General features: G+C 65.9%; 1 protein-coding gene across 1 annotated transcript; it reads right to left on the bottom strand.

The window, feature by feature from the left end:
* Window positions 1-504: 504 nt before the first annotated feature.
* MXD4 (MAX dimerization protein 4) lies at window positions 505-14,688 on the bottom strand. The gene is made up of 6 exons (XM_070791919.1): window positions 14,485-14,688; window positions 14,294-14,393; window positions 10,757-10,786; window positions 5,159-5,273; window positions 3,913-4,075; window positions 505-3,744 (listed from the first exon to the last, which is right to left on the bottom strand). The coding sequence occupies exons 1-6, from the start codon at window positions 14,546-14,548 to the stop codon at window positions 3,587-3,589; spliced, it is 630 nt and encodes a 209-aa protein (XP_070648020.1). The 5' UTR covers window positions 14,549-14,688; the 3' UTR covers window positions 505-3,586.
* Window positions 14,689-18,445: the final 3,757 nt, after the last annotated feature.

The following is an 18,445-nucleotide window of genomic DNA, read 5'->3' as shown; positions in this document are numbered from 1 at the left end:
CACCCCCACCTGCACAACAGGGCGTTCCGGGGACACCGAGGCCAGGTCCGGGGGCTTCTCCCAGGGCCACCCTGAGAGCCAGTGGCCGCCATGCACGGAGGGCACTTGACACGGAGGTGGCTGAGGCACCGGCAAAGCTGAGCTGGCCGGCCCAGGACACCCTGAGGGCCCAGCTGTCCTCAGGATAGTGCCCCAGCCCCAGGGGCCAAGTCTGAGGCTGGCAGCAAGACCTCCCACCTGGCAAACAGACCCAGGAAGGTGGGGGCGGGGGGGGGGGGATGGCTTCCACCTCAGTCCCACCTTCACCTCCAGGGGACGTCCAAGGAGGCAGCTCTGACACTGGGCTCCCAGAGGCCGGCTCCTAGGAAGGGGAGGCCCGTGGTCTGCAGGGTCTCCCAGAAAGCCGAGACTCCCGATATGGTGGTGAGGACCACCGAGGCCGCCCAGGGGACTGAGGGGACGGACGCCCAACACAGGGGTGGAAAGAACGGGAAGACAGAGAGGTGAGGTATAAAAATCTGTATTTATGTTACAAAGACAGAACGGCACAGCACAGTCCCTCCCGGTGAACAGGCTGGGGTGGGGGCGGCCCTCTCTTTCTAGCAAGGATCTTGTTACATGCCCACCCGGCCAGCACCAGGCCCCCTGGGCAGCACCCCCCTCCCCCTGCCCCAACCTCCGACTCTGGCGCGGAACCTGCCCTGTGTCCAAGACATGGCTGGGGAGGTGTGGGGTCAGAGTCCTGCATGCATGCAGTGGGGAGGGCCCGGGTGAGCTGGCCCCGGAGAGATGGGGGTGGGAAAGTGGGGGAAGCCTGCCTCACCCGGCACATGGGGTTGCCCGGAGCCCCACAGGAGGCAGGGGCCTTCAGGACCACGGCTGGGCACACAGCCCCATCGCCAGGGAAGCGAGCTTGGGCGCCACGCTTCGAGACCCGCCCTGCATGGGGAGGGCCAGGGACGCATGGACGGCCGGGGGCGGGGGGGGCGGGGGGGGCCTTCCTACGCCTCCCCAGCCAGCGGGGCCTGTGCTGAGGCGCGGGGGCTGCTGACCCAAACCCGAGCCCGGGCTTCCAGGATCACGGCCACCAAGAGCCACATGGGCATGAGAGCACACGGAGGAAGGGTGCAGGCACCCCCCGCCAGGGGCCCTGTTCTGGTCCCAGTTGCTTTCTACAGACCCCACAACACTCCGGTTTGCTCTTAACGACCCTCTGATCCCCTTGGCCACCAGTGCAGGTGGCCGGGGGAAGGGAGGGCACATGAGCAGCTCCAGCACAGACCCTCGCTGGCATCTGCCAGTGGCAAGGCGTCACATTTGGGGCCCCAGCATACCTGGCTGGCCAGTGAGGCCAACCTGCCCACCCCCTAGTCCACAGGGGAACCATGGCCTGCAAAGTCACAGGCTGAGCGTCTCCCGGCCAGGAAGGTCAGCTGAGGCCACAGTGGTCACCTGGGGAGGACTCTGCCGGCCAGAGCAGAACGTCTCCTGGGGGTTGGGGGTGAGGATGGGGGTTGCTGGAGAATTGATGCTCTAGAATTCAGAACACAGCTCCCCAGGGGCCTGCAGTCGCATGTCCTAAGGAAGGCTCTTAACTGTGGGTGATCCTGCCCTGCTCCGAGGGTGTGGGGTCCTTGCAAGGAACGCTCAGTGGATGAGCTCAGGCAGACAGGAGAAGCCCCTCTGGCCACGCTGGGCCCCAGAGGAACTGGAAGGAGGTACCAACAGTACAGTTCACCTTGCGACTGCCACAACACCCAGCTGCGTCCCCAGCCGCCCACACAGTCCCCACCTCAACCTGCTCCCCACTGCCCTCCCAGGCCCCTGGAGGGCAGGTTCTGCGCCAGAGTTGTCTCCTGGGACCCCCTTTGTGCCTCAGCAGGCCACCCTCCTGGGGTAGACTCAAGTTCCCCACCCCCTCCCCGCCGCAATCTGGAAATTGGCTACAACGCACAAGAGAGGCAGACGTTACTGTGGGTCGGCCCACAGCCCCCCACCCAAATATTGCTGTGTGGTCCCCGGGGACGACGCCTTGGGGACAGGCCTGTCCACCCAGGGTGGACGTTTGTCTTCAGAAGCTGCCAGTGTCTGACATCCGGAGTCCTTGCTCAGGGTGGGGAGAAGGGAGGCTTCAAGCTGGGTACAGGAAGGAACCTATTTTTCGGGTTAGCGGCACCCCCTCCCCCCCCACAGACCCTAGGAGGTCAGACTGCACAGCGGGGAAGGGGGGTCGGGAGGACCACAGGTCACAGCCCCTCCTGCCGGGGGACAGAGCGGAACCCTGCCGCCGCACAGCCCCCGGGCCAACCTGGCCAGGCAGTCTCGCTCCTAGGGGGCTTGGCTGCAGGGAGAGGGCCAGGAGGGCACCTGGGGGCGTCCCGTGAGCCACGCGGGAGATGCTGGTGGTGGCGGTCGGGGTGGGGCCAGACACGGGCACAAGGCACACTTGGACGACGGTGACAGACGGACGAGTCCCTGAGACGCTGGGTCGCTCCCACCCCTCAGCAAACAAGGACGCGATACGGCTAGGAAAATAGAGTAGAAAAAATCTCGTACAGGAAATAGGCGGCACACAGCGACAGCGGCCAAGTCAGCAGAGTGCTTTCTCTTTAAAGTGTTTCTCCTTCGTTTGGGGAGAAAAGCTTGTCTCCCTGGAGCCCTGTGCTGGGCTGCTGGGAAATGCAGCAACGTTTTGCTGGGTGGTGTTTAAAGTGAGGTGAGAGAGCCTCTGAGGACCCAGTGGTTTCAACTCCCAGCCCCCACTGGGAGGAGTGCCTGCCCTGTGCAGTCTGGGCAGGTGGGCTGGGGGTGGGAGGGGGGACCAGGCACAGGCCAGGGGCTGGCATTTGCCCAACTGACCCCTGAAGGCCCCGGGACGTGTGCCCTCTGGGTCCAGTGACCACGTCTGTCTGCATGTATGCATGTGTGTGCGAGCAGGCGTGTGTGCCTAGGTGCGTGCGTGTGCACATCTGAGGGACCTAAGAACAGAGCAGAAGCCACCCGAATCAGGGTAGGGTAGCCTGGCAGCCCCCCAGAAGCCCAGCCCTGGCTCCTGATGCCTGCAGGTGCAAAGGCTGCCTCCCACCCACGGTCCCAGGGTGCTCACCCGAGTCCCGCCCTTCACGGATCCCTCCGTCCACGCCTCAGGAGCCTACGTGGACCAACAGACAGATGGACGTATGGACAGAGAGCCACGCTTCCTTCCTCGGTCCACTCCTTTCTGCTGGGATCCGGGGTTGGGGTCTGAGCTCCCTGTGGTGGTCATTAAGCCCCTCACACGGCGCCCGCCGAGGTTTGCAGCAATGACATTTAATACTTCTGGAATGATTGGGTATCTGAGAACACGCTGTGGGCGGCTATGCTGGGCTCCCGGATGTGGGAGCTGGGCCCCGCCTCCCGAAGGGGTCCCTGCCCGGGTGGGAGGAGCGGGCGGCGCGGCGGGCCCTGACCGGCAGGCGGGCAGCCCGGGCGGCGGCGGAGCTTCCAGAATGGCACAGCAGTGGGCCCATGGAGAGGCTTCAAGGACCGGAGGGTCGACACGCTCGGCCGGGTGGGCGGGCGGGCCGAGGAGCGGGGAGGGCAGCGCCTACGAGAGGCCAGGGCGGCCGGGCCGCCTGCAGGGGGGCCCGAAGCTGCCGTGGCTGCAGCCGCCGCCCCGCAGGCTGTAGTGGTCGTCCACGTCACTGCCGCTGCCCACACTGTCCAGCTCGCCGGGGCCAAACTCCATGCCCTCGACGTCCACTTCTGTGGAGAACGGAAGGGGCGGGTTAGCGCCGGGCCCCTGAAGGGCCCCCCACTGTCCTTGGCCCTCTGGGGAACCCGGCCTAGCTTCCTCATCCCGTCCCAGGGGCCACACCTCGAGCAAGCGCCGCCCCCACCCCGCGGCTGCCAACAGGCCACCCCAAGGCCCACCTTGCTCCGAGTCGTCGGTGGAGACGGCGGAGCCCGTGCTGTCGGTGCGCACGCGCTCCAGGCTCTGCGCCGACAGCTGCTCCAAGCGCCGCTTCAGGAAGCGGTGCTCCCGCTGCAGCTGCTCCTTGATGCTCAGCGCCCGCCGGTCCTGCTCCTCCAGTTTCTGGGGTAGGGGGGTGCCGAGCTGTGAGCCTGAGGGTGGGGGGTGCGCCCCAGGGCACCCAGCCTGGGCAGACCCAAAGGCCTGACGCACCCCTCGTTGTCGCCCCCTCAACCCCAGCGTCTATGCTGGGTGCCCCCAACCCCCCAGCCCTGTGCTCTGCGTCTGCTGATGGCCTCCAGTTTCTGGGGAGGGGTGGCGCCCCCACACACACAGGGATGCCCCAGGGCACCCAGCCTGGGCGGACCCAAAGGCCTGACGCACCCCTCCTCTCCGCTCCCCACCCCTGCCCCCCAGTGCTGTGTTCTGCCTCTCCTGACAGCCTCCAGTTTCCGGGGGTGGGGACGCCCCCACACACACACCAGGACACCCCAGGGCACCCAGACTGGGCGGGACCCAAAGGCCTGATGCACGCCTCCTCACCGCCCCCTGCCCCCAACCCTGTGCCCTGCGTCTGCTGACCACCTCCAGAAGGCCCATGGCCACCAGCCAGCTTGACCAAACCAAGTCACGAGTGGGCCTAGAGCCTGGGACAGCGCCACCCAGCCCTGGCCTGGCACTCCAACTCAGACGACACCCTGCCTGCACAATCTGGCAGCCACCTGCCTGCCTGCCCTCTGCACACCTCCCAGGGCACGGAGCCACAGCCTCAGTGAGGGCCCCAGGGTACCAGCTGAGTCCCCTCAAGACCCTGCACGGGGGAGCCCACACCCACGCCATCGGGGGGCCCTGCGGGAGGACTGAACCCACACTGGTGGGTCCCCAAACCCACCCCTCAGTCTTAAGGCCTTGAAGGCCAGCCCCTGGCAACGTCTCACTCAGCCCACACCCCACTGCCAGCTCCTAGAGACCAAGCCCTATGCCTGCCCAGAGCCTGTCCCCACGCCAGGGCCTTGGGGGGCAATCTACAGCCCATCCCCCGACCCATGCCCCACAGAACCCAACCTGCACCCGCCACACCTGAGCCCCTCACCCACCAGAGACCGCGAGCCCCCATGGAGCCCCTGCTGGGCGGCCCACAGCCCTTCCTCAGGCCCCGGGGTCCCTCCCCAGGGTGGCGGGGCCGCGAGGGGGAACCCTGCTCACCTTGATGTGCATCTTGGCACGCTTCAGGAGGCTCAGTGTGGTGTGGCGTGTGCTGTCCGGGCCCAGGGGCACTAGCTGCTTGAGCTGCTCCAGGTAGAGCCGGAGCTTGGCTCGTCTGAAAGACCCAAAGACGTGACAGTCAGGCAGAGGCAGCTCGGCCCATGGGGCAGGTCAGCGGAGCAGACTGAGGGCTCAGGGGGCAAGGGGGGGAGGGGGCCAGCAGACTCCCACACAGACCTGCCTGCCCAGGGCCACTCTCGGGCGCCTCCCAGCCCGGCTGGCAACGCCCCCCAGCCCCCTGGCACCCATGGCCTGCCAGAAGCCCCAGTGGAGGAACAGGCCCTGAGGCTGGGCCCGTGTGACCAGCACGGCCCTCGGTGCCCCGAGTGCTGCCGCAAGACTCCGAGAGCCCCGGCTCCCCCGCTGTCCCCTCCCTCCACGGTGGGGTCCAGAAGCCTCATGGGGACAACCTGAAGGAGAAGCAAGGACGCCGGTCAGGCTTCCCAGAGCGCAGTGGTCCAGGACGCCCCCGAAGAGCTCTCCACCCCAAGAGAGAAGCTCCGCCTTGCCAAGCACAGGATGCTCCCTGGGCACTCTCATCACCATGGCAACGTGAGTCCATCCGCGTCAGGGAAGGCCACGGACAAGCCCCCCACCTGCTTCCAGGACCCCTTTGGAAACCGCCTCACTCTAGACCCTGTCCGTGTCCACGCGGGCGAACGCAGTCTCCTCACGAAACTCTGAGACCCAACAGCATCCGCTCAGGTCAGGGCCTTGGGCAAGGAGCCGTGACGGGGAAGAAGCGCCGTTCTTCCCCCGCTCCCCTCGTCAGGGTCAGGTGGCCAGGCTCACCGTCAAAGCACGCTGATGGCCAGGAGCCTCTGCTATGTCCATGTGTCCACTGGAGCCCGTGCAGGCCACCCAAGTGGTTCCCAAACCAAGCTGCCCGCTCAGCCGACACTCTCAGGACAGGGAGGAGGGTAGGTACCCCCAACTCCGGCCAGGCTCTGCCACCCCACTGCCCTGCCATCACCAGAGCCAGAGTGCACGCCCTCCTCCTCGGGTGCCAACCCTGGCAGCTCCACCTTTCAATGCCCTTGTTCCAAAGCCAGCCTCCCTCAGTCTCTGGAAGGAAAGCGGACCATGATGGCCACGTCCCTTGGACAGAGGGGGCCCCTAAAGTGCAGAGACAGAGGGTGCAGGAGCCCCCCGCCCCCGCCATGATAACAGCCCCATCTGATGGGGGGAGAGCTGACCCAGCTGCCAGGGCCAGTCACCCACGTCCACACAGCACCGTCCTGCAGCCCAGTGCCTTGCCAGCGGGCACCCCAGCCCCAGGCAGCACGGCCTAGAGTTCTCCAGGTGAACTTGAGCTTGACCTTAGACAGAACATCCAGAATACGAGACTGAGGCTGAGCTCAGTCCCCAGGCCGCTCGGAGCAGGGCCGTGGGCACCAGGGCTGGGAGAGGGGCCCGCAGCGGGCTCACAGCCCGATGGCCTCAGGCCCCAGTGAACAGCTTCGTGCATAAGCACGGCTTGCAATCAGAGACCCCTGGGGCCCCCTGGCCTGCCACCTGCAGCCAGCTCACGAGTGGGGCTCCCTGTGCACTCAGGCAAATGGCCGTGCTTACAACCCACCATCTGAGCACACACGCAGTATGTGATCTTTTGTGGAAAACCAGAAGATGCAAATCAAAAGGAAAAAAAGTGAATGAAAAGGAACCCCCATGTTCCGCCACCCAGAGACAACCACGTCATCTGAGGGTACTCCACATTTCCATGCCATGACCAGAGTGGACGTGTCAGCAGACAGAGCAGCCTGTGTGACAAGTGACCCAAGGACCAGTCAAAAAATAAAGCAGTAAACGCACACGAGAGACTCCACAGGACACAATGAAGGGCAGGAAGCACGCGTCTCCACGTGACGTGGTTGGCAACATTTATTTCTTTGGCTTTGTGCCTTCTTTTCTATTTTCCAGGTTCTCTATGCTAAAAACCCACATGTTACTTTTACAATCAAGGAAAGACACATTTGTACAAGGAAGAAAAAACACAGGTAAAAGACAAATAACAGCGGGAAGATATCTGCAATACACATAAAAGACAAATGGTTAGTATTCGTGACATTTTCAGTTCGCGCACGTCAAAAATAAAAAGAAGAGTACCTTTCTGTGAAAACAGGCAAAGAACACAAACAGGCAAGTTGCAGAACGTGAACGGCTAATCTAACACAAAACCGACACCATCTCACCACGACCCAGAAAGGAGAACTCGCCCAGGAGATGCTGATTTGGGCTGAAACTGAAAAGGTGTGACTCGCTGTTGGGCTGCCCAGAGGGCACTCACAGCCTCCTTGGTGGGGTGGCAGTTCTGAAGGGCCACCGAGGCGGCTCAACCCTCAACGGGCATTTCTAGGTCCAGCATCTTGGCCCCATGAATCCATCTCCACCTCCATACCCACAAGACCCGACCCAACCCTACGGCAGTACCGTCTGCGCTTCCTGGAGAGCCATCAGGAAGCACCCGGTGGGCACACAGGACAGACAGACCGTGCGCAGGCGTCGGGGGAAAAGGCAAGTTAGGAAGTAGCGGGTGGCAAGGTTCCACTCCCGTCCCTGAGGGCCACGTGGGAGAGGGTGGCAGGCTCAGCACCCAGCTGCCCAGGATGCTGCCCCTGGGAGGGGGGCGTGGGGGCTGGGGGTCCATGCTTGCCCACGACGTCCGTGAACAGAGTTCTTTAGAAGTCAGAAAGAAGCTTCTCAAGAGACAAGGAGAAGCCGCTGGCTACAGCCACGCCATGCTCTCAGGATGAGCTGTCCAGCCAGCCTCGGGACGGGGAGCATCCAGATGGGCTGCAGGGCCAGCGGTGGGGCCCTGGGCAGGCCCCAGGGTCCATCCCCATGGGGAATGGGCCTCCTCCCACCTCTCAGAGCCGGAGGGGTGTGCGAAGGAGCCGGGCGACACTGGGCTCGGCCCGGCCCGCCTCAGGAGCTGCTACAGTGCCAGGCCCTCCGCCAGTGCCCCGCGGCACCCGGCATTCCTGGGAGCCCTGAACACCCACCGCTTCCTGCAGGAACCCCGTGTGGACTGGGGGACAGACCCACACAACTGCTTAATGCTAATGGCAGCTCCTGCCCACAGCTCAGCCCCTGACACGGGCCCTACCAACTTGTCTCCAAAAGCCCCGCTCCTCACCAGGCGGCCCGGGCCCAAAGAACAGGGCGGCCGCACTCTGAAGTGCCCCAGACCTGGCTCCAGGGCAGAGGCGACACGGACAGTGACCCACAGACCCTCGGGGGCTGAGACGGGGGGCAAGCAGCCCACTCCCCCTGTACTGACTGCTGGGAGAGGGCAAGGCCTAGTGGGGCTGCACCAGGCAGACGGGGCAGCTGCCAGCAGACCTCCTGTGCAGGGACCGACACGTAGGAGCCGAATAACCACGTCCACGATGGGGAGACAGAGGTGAGCAGGGCTCCACCCAGGGCCCCAGGCTGGCCTTTGGGAGGGGGGGACTGCCCCACCATGGGATACCAAGGGCCCCCTCTCCCCTACAAAAGCGAAAGCCTGGAGCTGAGCCACGGGCGCCAAGGAACACAGCCACTGCGGCCCAGTCACGGGGTCAGAAGCCAAGCTCTGGCCCTGGAAGACTGGCCAGACCTGCGGTCTCTGCGGAGGGGACAGAGGAGGAACAGGGCAGGGTGGGCTAGGGGGTCCGCCGGCTCAGAGGCCTGGGAAGCGGAAGCCCACTGGCCCAAGGTGGCACACCTCCAGGGAAGCCAGTGTCCAGGGAAAGTGACCCCCAGATGCTTCCTGCCTTCCCGGGGACAACAGGCGGCCCTTCCTGTGGCCAGCAGCCAGGCGCATCCGGCACCAGCCCCAGGCAGCCACGGGCCGAACCACAGCTGAGGTCCCCAACACGGTCCCCAGCTCCAGGACCCTGGGCTCCTCAGAGCTGACCAAGCCTGCCTTCGGGCCGGCCAGGAACAGAGGCCCCTGCGCTGGGCTGGGCAGGGGGACACACAGAGACCCCAGGCCACCCACCACCCCATCCCTGTCTCAAAAGGGCCCCCGAGGCCCAGCCTCAGGACTGGCTCTGGGAGACGGAGGCTGATGCCAAGGCCAGGATCAAGGGGCAGCTGTAGGGGTCAAAGGCCAGCCCTCGTCCCCCTCCTCCTCCTCCTCTGTCTGCCATGTCCTCATTGCACACCCTCCTCCATCATCATCCCCCTCTGTCTGCACTGGAGGGCCATTCTCCAGGTACTACCCCGGGAAGCCTTCCCCAGGGCACACCCCCGGCCCTGCTGGCCCAGGCTCCCAGCCCCAGTCAAGCCTGGCCATCTCCTCTGGCCAGGGAGCCACCCAGGGCCAGGCAGGTTCTCTCAGAAACCCCCCAAAAGCACAGGAGCGGTCCAGGAAGCGCAGCTCCTCCAGAGAACACGGCGTCCTGTCCCCACTCAGCACCCGCCCAGCAGAGGCCCCGATCCCAGGGGGGCGGAAGCTGGCGCTGCCGTGGGCGTAGGCGTGGGGGTGGGGACAGAGAGCGAGCCAGCCGAGCTCCAGAGCAAGCTGCGACCGGCCACCTCGTGTGCAGACCCCCGGGCCCCACCCCACTCCAGGCCTAGAGATCAGGGAAGAACCGGCCCATCCGAAGATAGGAGCAGAGGTCAGAAGAAAGCTACCACTCACGTCTCCGGGGAGTCACCCCGGTCCCGGCCTCGGGGCTCCTGGACATACCCACGGCTCCCTGTCAGTCCTGCTGGGGTCGGTCACAATGACACCTGTCCCAGAGGCCGAGCCTGGCCAGGCCTGCTCCCCGCTGCAAAGGGAGGCCCGCAGCCGGACCACAGACCTGGGCCAGCCAGGGGGTGGAGGGCCAGCGGAGGGCATAGGGCCCTGGGGTTCATCGGGGCTGTGGGGGGAAGCCTCTCCAGGCCACTGTGCTGCCCTTCTCACCTCAGGCCCCATGCTCCTCAGAGGAGGACCAGAGCGGGCCCAGCTCTGTGGTCGGCAGGCAGGCATGAAGCAGGCCTGCCCCGGATCCTGCCCCGGGCAGAGCTTCCCACCAGGCCCACGTGGCCAGGCCCTGGCTGCCCACCCCACTGCCTGTGGACAGGACCACTTGGAACTCCTCGGAAGTCAGGCCCCAAGGCACCCGGGGCCCCCAGACCGAGAGGGCCAAACCTTCCCCATAGGTGGCCAGCATCGGACGAACTGTTCCCAGAAGGGTTCGGACACCCCAAAACAGATGGGCTCCTCTTCCAGGGAGCCGGCCCTCACTGACACACAGCACACACGGCCCCGCCCCAAGTCCCTGACCCTCCACACAGACCCCCTGCTTCTGGATCCCCCAGGCTGAGCTCCCAAGGGCAGGAAGGACCTGGAGCCCCAGCCCCACCAGCTGGCTTAGCAGAACCGGGGAGCAGAGCCCAGCCGCCTGCACTCCCCGGACAAGGGCCTGCCCAGCAGCGTGCTGAGCCAGGCCAGGAGGCAAAAGGCAGGGAGAGGGGGTGAGGGGTGGCTGCAACACCTCCTCGGCAGAAGGGCAGGTGGGAGGAGCCAGGAGGTTCACACGGTGGGTGAGGGAAAAGACCACTTACCTGTGCTTTTCTAGCTCATTGTGTGAGGACCTGTTTGGAGAAACAAAGACAGAGCTCAGTTCACTGCCCACCACCAGGGCAGGGGGCGTGGGCCCCGCCCGGGGGTCCGGAGAGCTCACTGCACTGCCCACCACCAGGGCAGGGGGCGCGGGTCCCGCCCGGGGGTCCGGAGACCTTGCAGACAGCAGGAAGGGAGTCTGGGCCTCAGGAAGCTGAGGGTTGGGGCAGACGAGCAGCGGATGACTGGAAGCTAGGGAAACTCACCCCCAGTGACCAAGAGACAGAGGGGTGCTGCCATGTCCACGGTGCCTAGCCAGCAGGAGGGCCTGGGCCCCTTCCAGAGCTGTGGGCCAGGCCCGCGGAGCAGCAGCAGCCAGCCCTGGGACTGACCACCCTCTGTTCCCAAGGTGGCTGGGCACCGAGCCACCTGCATCTTCAGCTGCCCACTCCCCGAGGCCAGCAGGGCACTGGGAGCCACCTGGGCTGGCACAGAAGGCCAAGTGCTGGCCGGTAGGCACAGAGGCCAAGCCTGGGGACCCAAGCACCCCGGCCCAGCATCACCAGCCAGGGTACTGCCCCACCCCATCCGGCTCACACAGCCAGAGGCTCACAGCTCGCCATTCCCATGGGGACGCCCTGCGAGCAGAGTGGTCCCAGGCCAGGGGGCATCAGCCTAGAAGGCAGCCTTTGAGACACGAGTGCTTCTGGGCCGGCGGGAGACCGAGGCCAGCCCTCTGCTTTCCTGCGGGGCTGAGGCCTGGGAGGACCAGCCTCTCTGGGGCCGGCAGCAGAGAGTCCGAGCACCAGAGAGAGCAGGGCCGTGGGAACGCCCTGCGGGACGGAGGCAGTGCAACCAAGCTCCTGGGTTCAGGTCACCCTCTTCGTGCAGGCAAGAAGGCGGCAAGCCAGCTGGGGCCCTGAGGCTCCCCGGGCGGCCTCACGAGTGGGCAGAGGACCCAGGCCACCTCAGAGCGCAACCAGATGGGCCCCGGGCCCGCGCCCCGCTCCCTCCTGGAGCCCTGCCACCTCCACCCGCCCACCCTCACCCTCCTGTTCCGGGAACCCGGGGTCAGGTGTCTCCCATCCCGACCCCATGGGCTTGCCCATCCAGCCTGCCTCTGACACCTGCCATGGCTCGGGGTCCCAGCACAGCCCCGCGGGCCCAAGGCCTCCTCTCCTCCCACCTGGGCAGCTGGCTCCCGGGCGCCCTGTGGAGCCTCAGAACCTCCACGTTCCAGGGCCTCGAGGGCTTCGCTGGTCACATGGGCTGGGCAGGGAGCCTCCGAACCTCTGCCAGGGCTGGCGGGGCGGGGGCACAGCCATCAGGCTCCTTGCTGGCCTGGATGGCAGCCCGGTGCTGCAGATCTGTGGGTCTGCTCACTTGTAAGGGGCGTGAGGGGCGGCCAGTGTCCTTTGGCGAGGGGCCTGGTGGCCTGACCCTCACAGATGGAGGCAGCGCTGCTCGGGCAGCCTGGGCACACAGAGGGGCCAGAGCCCTCCTGAAGCTCTCCCCTCGTCCCCGACGCTTGCAGAGCCCTGTGGGGAGATTGTCACTTGGGTCCCAGGATCACAGCGGCCTGGGGAGGGAGGGGCTGCCTGCCCAGGTCCCTGCTAGGTGGGTCCCCGCTATCACCACTGGCTCCTCCCTTTAACCCCTCAAAGGAGGCACTCTTGTGCCCACTTCCCTATAGGACCGGATCCCTGACCAGGGGCCAGCTCCTGTCCCCACCTGCTGAACCAGTGCCCCTTCCAGTAGCCCCGGCAATGGTGGGGGTCACTGTCTTCCCCAGCATGCACTGCCCTTCTGCCCCACCTCCCAGGCCTCATCCTGGTCCCCTCTGTGCCCACCCCTTCCCCCACCTAAGGGGGACACAGACCTTGCATGTGTGCAGCTGCCCCGCCAAGTCAGGCCTTTACATCCTGTGCCCTGAACCACCCTGGCCCCTGGTCTGGACTGCCTGATGCCCTGCTGGGCCAGGACAGCCACGTGGGGTGCCCTGGGAGCTCTGGGGTGACTAAAGCACTGGGCTCCCCCAAGAGGAGCAGCAGGGAGGTGCACCCTGGCTCGGAAGACCCTCTGGGTCCCTCCTGAGTGCCCTCAAGGTCTCCACCCCAGCAGAGCGCTGGGGGCAGAGGGCCCACCTCAGAACAGGAGCCCTAGAGACGGAAGGGCGGCCCTAGCAAATGGTTCAATCTCCTGTGCCTCCCTTTCCTCAGCTCCAGAGATAAAAATAACATCTCCTTCGTGGGGCTGGGTGGCCATTAACTAGCACGTGCAACAGAGCCCTAGCTATGCTCTTGGTTACTGGCTTTGAGTATCCGAGCCATAGGACTGAAAAGTCACCGCCCAAAGTTTTCCATGGGTGGCAGGATGCTTGGGACAGTGGGAACCAACAGCAGGGGCCCAGCTGGCTCACCGAGGAGGCCCAAGGTCCTGTTGTCCCCCCACCCGCACACATCCTGCCCCAAATGGTCCCCAGTGGGGGACCCGGGGCTGGGACTCAGAGGCATGTGCAGCTAGAACAGATGGAGACTTCACCGCTTTCTTGCCAGGCCCAGGGCGCCAGGACGTCACAGGAGATGGGTCCCTGTGCCAGCCTTTCTGTTTCCCAAGAACGAGCAGGCCACAGGAATGAGCCGCACCCTCTGCCAAGAGGCCCCCAAGCCCCCTGGAAGGGCAGCTCCCAGCCTGGCGACATGGGCCAGAACCAACATGGGCCGCTGGGCACCGCCAGGTGTGCTGTGGTCCCCAGGGCAGCCAGAGAGTGGAATCCCCCAGGGGGCCCTAGCTGAGGATTCTTTCTCCCACCCAGACACGTGCACCCGGGCTTTCGGGCTTCCTCAGCCTGGGTCCCAGGCCAGGCTGCAGCACACCAGCCTGCAGCCTCTCGCGGCCCCTTAGGAAAAGGGCCTCTGACCCAAAAGACAGGGACCCCGGCACTAATCGCTGGAGATTCACTTGGGTCAGGAGGCTGGGTGGGAGCGATGGGCACCGTGTGAGGGCCCGGGGGCCCGGGGCAGGGCCTCCAGCCTGCAGATCCCGGGGACCTGGGGGCACTCGGCCCAGCACCCGGGCTCGGCTCTTAGCGGAGATGCAGCCCACCGGCCCGCAGCGGGCAGAGGTCAGGACCAGCGGCCCCACGCTGCTTCCGCACCGAACCTTAGTTTCCCCAGACCCAGGGGGCACCGGCCAGCTCCCCTGACAAGTTTCTTCCAGCGCGGTAAAGTTCAGAACAAGCCTGGGGCGGAGAGCCGCCCCGGGAGGAGACCCCGGGCGACGGGCGCTGTACGCGTGGCACTGTTTACGCGAGAGGCCGAGGAGGCGCGGCCCGCGGGGAAGATGGCGACGGGGCGGGCGCGGCCGGCCGGGCGGGGCTGCGGCGGCCCGGGCGCCTCCTCCTCCAGGCGGGCCGCCGGGCCGCGCGGGCTAGGGTCGGGCCCGGGGTGGGGAGCGCGCTCCGGGGCGGGCGGGGGGCGTAAAGCTCCGCGGCCCGGGCAGAGGAGGGGGACGCCGCGCGAGCGAGCGGGGGGCGGTACCTGTTGTTCGGGGCCTTGCGCACCAGGCCGGCCGCCTTTGTTTTCTTCCTGGCGAAGTCGCCGTCGAAGGGCAGCACCGACGCGTAGCCGTGCTCGGCCTCTGCGGACAGACGGCGCGGTCAGCGGGCCCCCGGCCTCGGCCCCGCCCGCCCGCCCGCGGTCCGGTCGCACAAAGGGGCGCAGGGCTCTACCTCGGTCCCTGCGCTCCAGGTACTCGGCCGCCTCCAGCAGGATCAGCAGGGAGTTCAGCTCCATCCTCCCGCCTGCCCGCCCCCGGCGTGAGCGCTTCGGGACGGCGGCGGCCGCTGCCCGGCCGGCTCCGCTCGCCGCCCGCCCCGCGCGCCCGGCGGCCCCACTTCCCCAGACGCCCGCGGACTCCCCGAGCGCTCGGCTGCCACCCCTCCGCCTCGCGGCCCTCAAATTGACACATAAGGGCGAGCGGCGGCCGGCGCAGCAAATGGGAGCCGGTGCTCGGGCGGCGGGGGCGGGCCCTGGGTCCAGCCGGGGCCAATGGGAGCCGGCCGCACGCCTCAGGCGGGGCCGAGAATGTTGACAGCTGCGAAGCTCCGCTCCGATAGGCCCGCCGCGGTAGTAACAATTTAGAAGCCCAAGCTTAGCAACAGCACGTGGGGGCCCGGCCCCCGCACCCGCTGATTGGAGGCCGGCGTGCATGTTAAGTAGGCGCCTCGCGCCTATTGGCCCAGAGAGGGCCATGTAAAGTAGGGCCGGCGGAGCCAATGGTCGGCCGCGGGGCGCGCGGCCAATGAGGGCGCCGCGGCCGGACGCGTTGCCGAGAGGAAGCGGAGCGCGGCGGGGCCGCCCTCCGCCCGGCCCCCGCACGAGTGCCCGATGGGGCTCGGAGAGCGATCCGGACACCCAGCCGGTCCGCCGGTCCGCTGATCCGCGTCCTCTGCGCAAGAACCTGTCGCCCTGAGCCTGCTGCCGCACTGGCTTCGCGGAAGTTCGGGTCCTCGCGGTGTCCTCGGGGGTCTCCCGTGAGGCTGCAAAAAAACGACAACCCTCCCCGCCAGACACAGCGTGACCCCGGGAAAGGCTCGGGCTTGGAGGAGGGGCGTAGACGGTCTGAGCCTAACGGTCAGGGCTTCCTGAGGATCTCAGTGGAGAAACTGAGGCCCACAGCAGGAGGGGTCCCTCAGAGCCGCCCAGAGGACCCTAGGGCAGAAGGAAGAATCTGAGAAAAGAAGGGGGGCAACGCTCTGCCGCCACAGTCCAGACGGGCTCCCATGAGTAGAGGACTGCGTGATCACGTCTGGCCCAAAGGGTGGGGACATTCCAAGAGGCTAGCACTTGTCCCCTCTGGCCACGGAAGCGCTTTCTAGGGAAGAAAATTGCTTTGCCTGGGAGGGGAGCTCTCATCGAGCTCCCAGCTGGCTGGCGGGTGGCCCTAGTGACCCCTGACCCTAAGCTGGCCCACAGAAGCAGGACTGGCAGCCTGGGGGTGGGGGGCAGTCCCAGATGGGCCTCAGTCCCACTCGATTTTTCCCTCTCAGAGGTTATTGAGATTGTTGGCTTGGGAGCTCCTGCAGAGGGGCCCTTGGGCTGGAGAGCGTGGGGTAGAAATGACTGGGTTCCCCAGTGCTGCTGCCAACAAAACAGAACAAACACTAAAAATCCAGCACGTGAAGTCCCAGGACCTATTGACTGTATATATGCATTTCCGTGGGTTTCCACATCCCCAATTTACAGGCAAAAAGGCTGGGAATCCTGAGGACTTGCCAGGGTCTCCCAGCATTCCCAACAGAATGATTAGTGCTGCCAGACATGTGACCCAGGGCTGGTGACACAGGAGCATGGAGACCAAACCACCTCCAGGCCCAGCACAACTTGATTTGAGAAAGGGGGTTAGGAATGTGTGCCCACCTCCCTCTTCCCGCCGCCCCCGCTCCCGCACCCCGGGTGGCAGAACCCAGTGAGGAACTTGGAAACTGGCATTAGACAGCCCTGTGTGGACATTAAAGCAACACTTCCAGGGAATTCCCTGGCATTCCAGAGGTTAGGACTCCTGACTTTCACTGCCTAGGGCCCCGGGTGCAGTCCCTGAGCTGAGAATGGAGATCCTGCAAGCTGCAGGCAATGAGAAAACAAAAACGCAAAACACTACCTGGATGTTAACTCTGGCCCTTCCTGCCCCTGCTCCACAAGCACCCCAGGTTCAGGGCGGATCCCTAGCAAGCGCCGAGTGCTGGGCCCTCCACTTAGTTTGGGGGGCAGCCAGGGCTGTGCAGGGTAAAGGAGGGCCGGGGTGCATCGTGGGCTCTCCGTGTTGGAGGCAGGACCCCTGGCTTACCACTTAGTGTTTGCAAGGTCAGGCCAGCCCTGGTTATGTGAGGGATGCGCTGCTGACTGCAGTCCTAAAGCCGCACCTGTGCTGGTGTGAGTGCACCTGCTGGACCCCCACCTCCCTTCCTGCCGGGGGGCCTGGGGTGCGCTCTGTGCCGCAGCGACAGCACAGGGGCGGAGGAGTGGCTGCAGGAGTGCGCGGGGTCCCACCTTGCGCCACTGACTACATCTAGGCCTTTGGGGGACCTCCACCCTCAGCCACACCCAGGACGGACCACTTCCCCGTGCCCACGGGGTCCGCACTGTCTGGGCGCCCCGCACAGTGAGCGGCCGATGGGGACGTGGGCCGGCCGGTGTGGGTGGAGGTGTTGGGGTCCCATTGCGGGGGTTGGGGGGCAGCCCTGCAGCGCCATGTAGGTTGAGCGGTGGATGAGGGGATAGAGAGAGCCAGCAGGGGAAGTGGTCCCACCCGGCCCGACCTGCAGCTGTGAGTCCAGAGCTCCCCGGGGATAGTCTGAGGCTGCCAGCTGAGGGTGCTGGGGCGAGGGGGAGGATGGATGGGGTGGCCTTGCCCAGGACCCGTCAGGTGTCTACACGCAGAGCCTCAATGCGTGCCCCCTTCACCCCACCATGGAAGGGGCGCTACAGGCACTGAGGGCTGCCCTGGGTCGGTGCTGGCTGGCCCAGATCCAAGGATGGCAGGGTGCTAACCTGGGACGGTTCCCTAGAGCAGGTCTCAAGCAGGGCCCAGTCACCTCCTACAGGCAGCCTTCCCTGAGCCCAGGCTGGGCCAGCAGCCTCCTGGCCTACCGCATCTCCCATGCCTGCCCAGCTCTCCCTGCCCCTTCTGTGAAGAGACCTATCCTGTCAGAGTGCGACCCCGCCGAGGCCACACTAGAAGGGAGGAAGCGGGCTTCAGAGGCCACCTCCCTCTGGGAGTCCAGGCCCCCACCCCTTTCCTTCACTTAGCGTCCAAGACGGGCCCTGGACCATTCCCACCCACCCCAACTCCCCTCCCCTCTCCCAGGCCCCCAGAGCCACCCCCCCCCCAGCCCACATTCCCTTTCCTGCCCCTTCCTCCAAACTCTTTCCCTCGCTGCTCTTAGGAGAAGCCCAGTTCACCTCAGGGCTCCCAGCCCCGGGGGGCTCAGGGAGAAGTTGCGGGGCCTGAGTCCAGGAGGCCTTAGGGGTCTGTTGGGCAGGTTTCATCCGCCACCCCACCCCTGCCTCAGCTTCCCTGGCTCTGAAATGAGAACTGCACACCGCTCTCTGGGCACCGGAGGACCATAGGAGGAGTCCTGGGGGGAAGCTTATGAAAGGCTGGCGAACTCGCCACCCCCAGAATCCTGCGAGGGAAGGACCCCTCGGGAAGACCGTTTCCTAACTTCTCCCATGCTGACCAGGCCCCAGCTCCCTTGCCCTGGACCCAGTACCTAAGGGCGCATGTCACCCAGCCCTCAGCCAGCACACACACTGGGGACATGCCTGAGGCTCTCAGAAGAGCGGCGGGAAGCACCCCCCCCAGGGGGAGAGCGTGTGTGCAGCCCTTCCCCCTCCAGAACCCCGCTCACACCGCCAGGGTAACCAGGCCCTGTCCTGCCTTCTCTCTCGCCCCCTCAGTCACCGGGTTGGAGTCCTGCTGCCCTCAGTGTTCCCAGGCCCAGTGCTCCAGGGAGGAGGCTGGGAGTGAGCGGTCAGGGCTGGAGCCCTCCCCCAGCCCAGTGCGGACCCCAAGTGGTGGCAGGTTCCGACAGGGACCGAGGCGCAGGGACAGAGATGAGCTCTGGGGTCATCTCTCAGGGGCTAGAGGGCCATGCCCAGCCCAGCACGGCGGTCAGCCTGCAAGCCGCC

This window comes from Bos indicus, chromosome 6, assembly GCF_029378745.1.
Source record: "Bos indicus isolate NIAB-ARS_2022 breed Sahiwal x Tharparkar chromosome 6, NIAB-ARS_B.indTharparkar_mat_pri_1.0, whole genome shotgun sequence".
NCBI lineage: Eukaryota > Metazoa > Chordata > Mammalia > Artiodactyla > Bovidae > Bos > Bos indicus.
This window is presented reverse-complemented; position numbering and strand designations above follow the sequence as displayed.

Excerpts from the sequence above, each read along its gene's own strand:
- MXD4 (XM_070791919.1), bottom strand. The coding sequence starts at position 14,548 with ATGGAGCTGAACTCCCTGCTGATCCTGCTGGAGGCGGCCGAGTACCTG. Across the intron at positions 5,274-10,756 it reads AATGAGCTAGAAAAGCACAG|ACGAGCCAAGCTCCGGCTCT; the intron begins GTAAGTGGTCTT and ends TGGGTCTTTCAG. Across the intron at positions 4,076-5,158 it reads GTGCCAAGATGCACATCAAG|AAACTGGAGGAGCAGGACCG; the intron begins GTGAGCAGGGTT and ends CCCCTACCCCAG.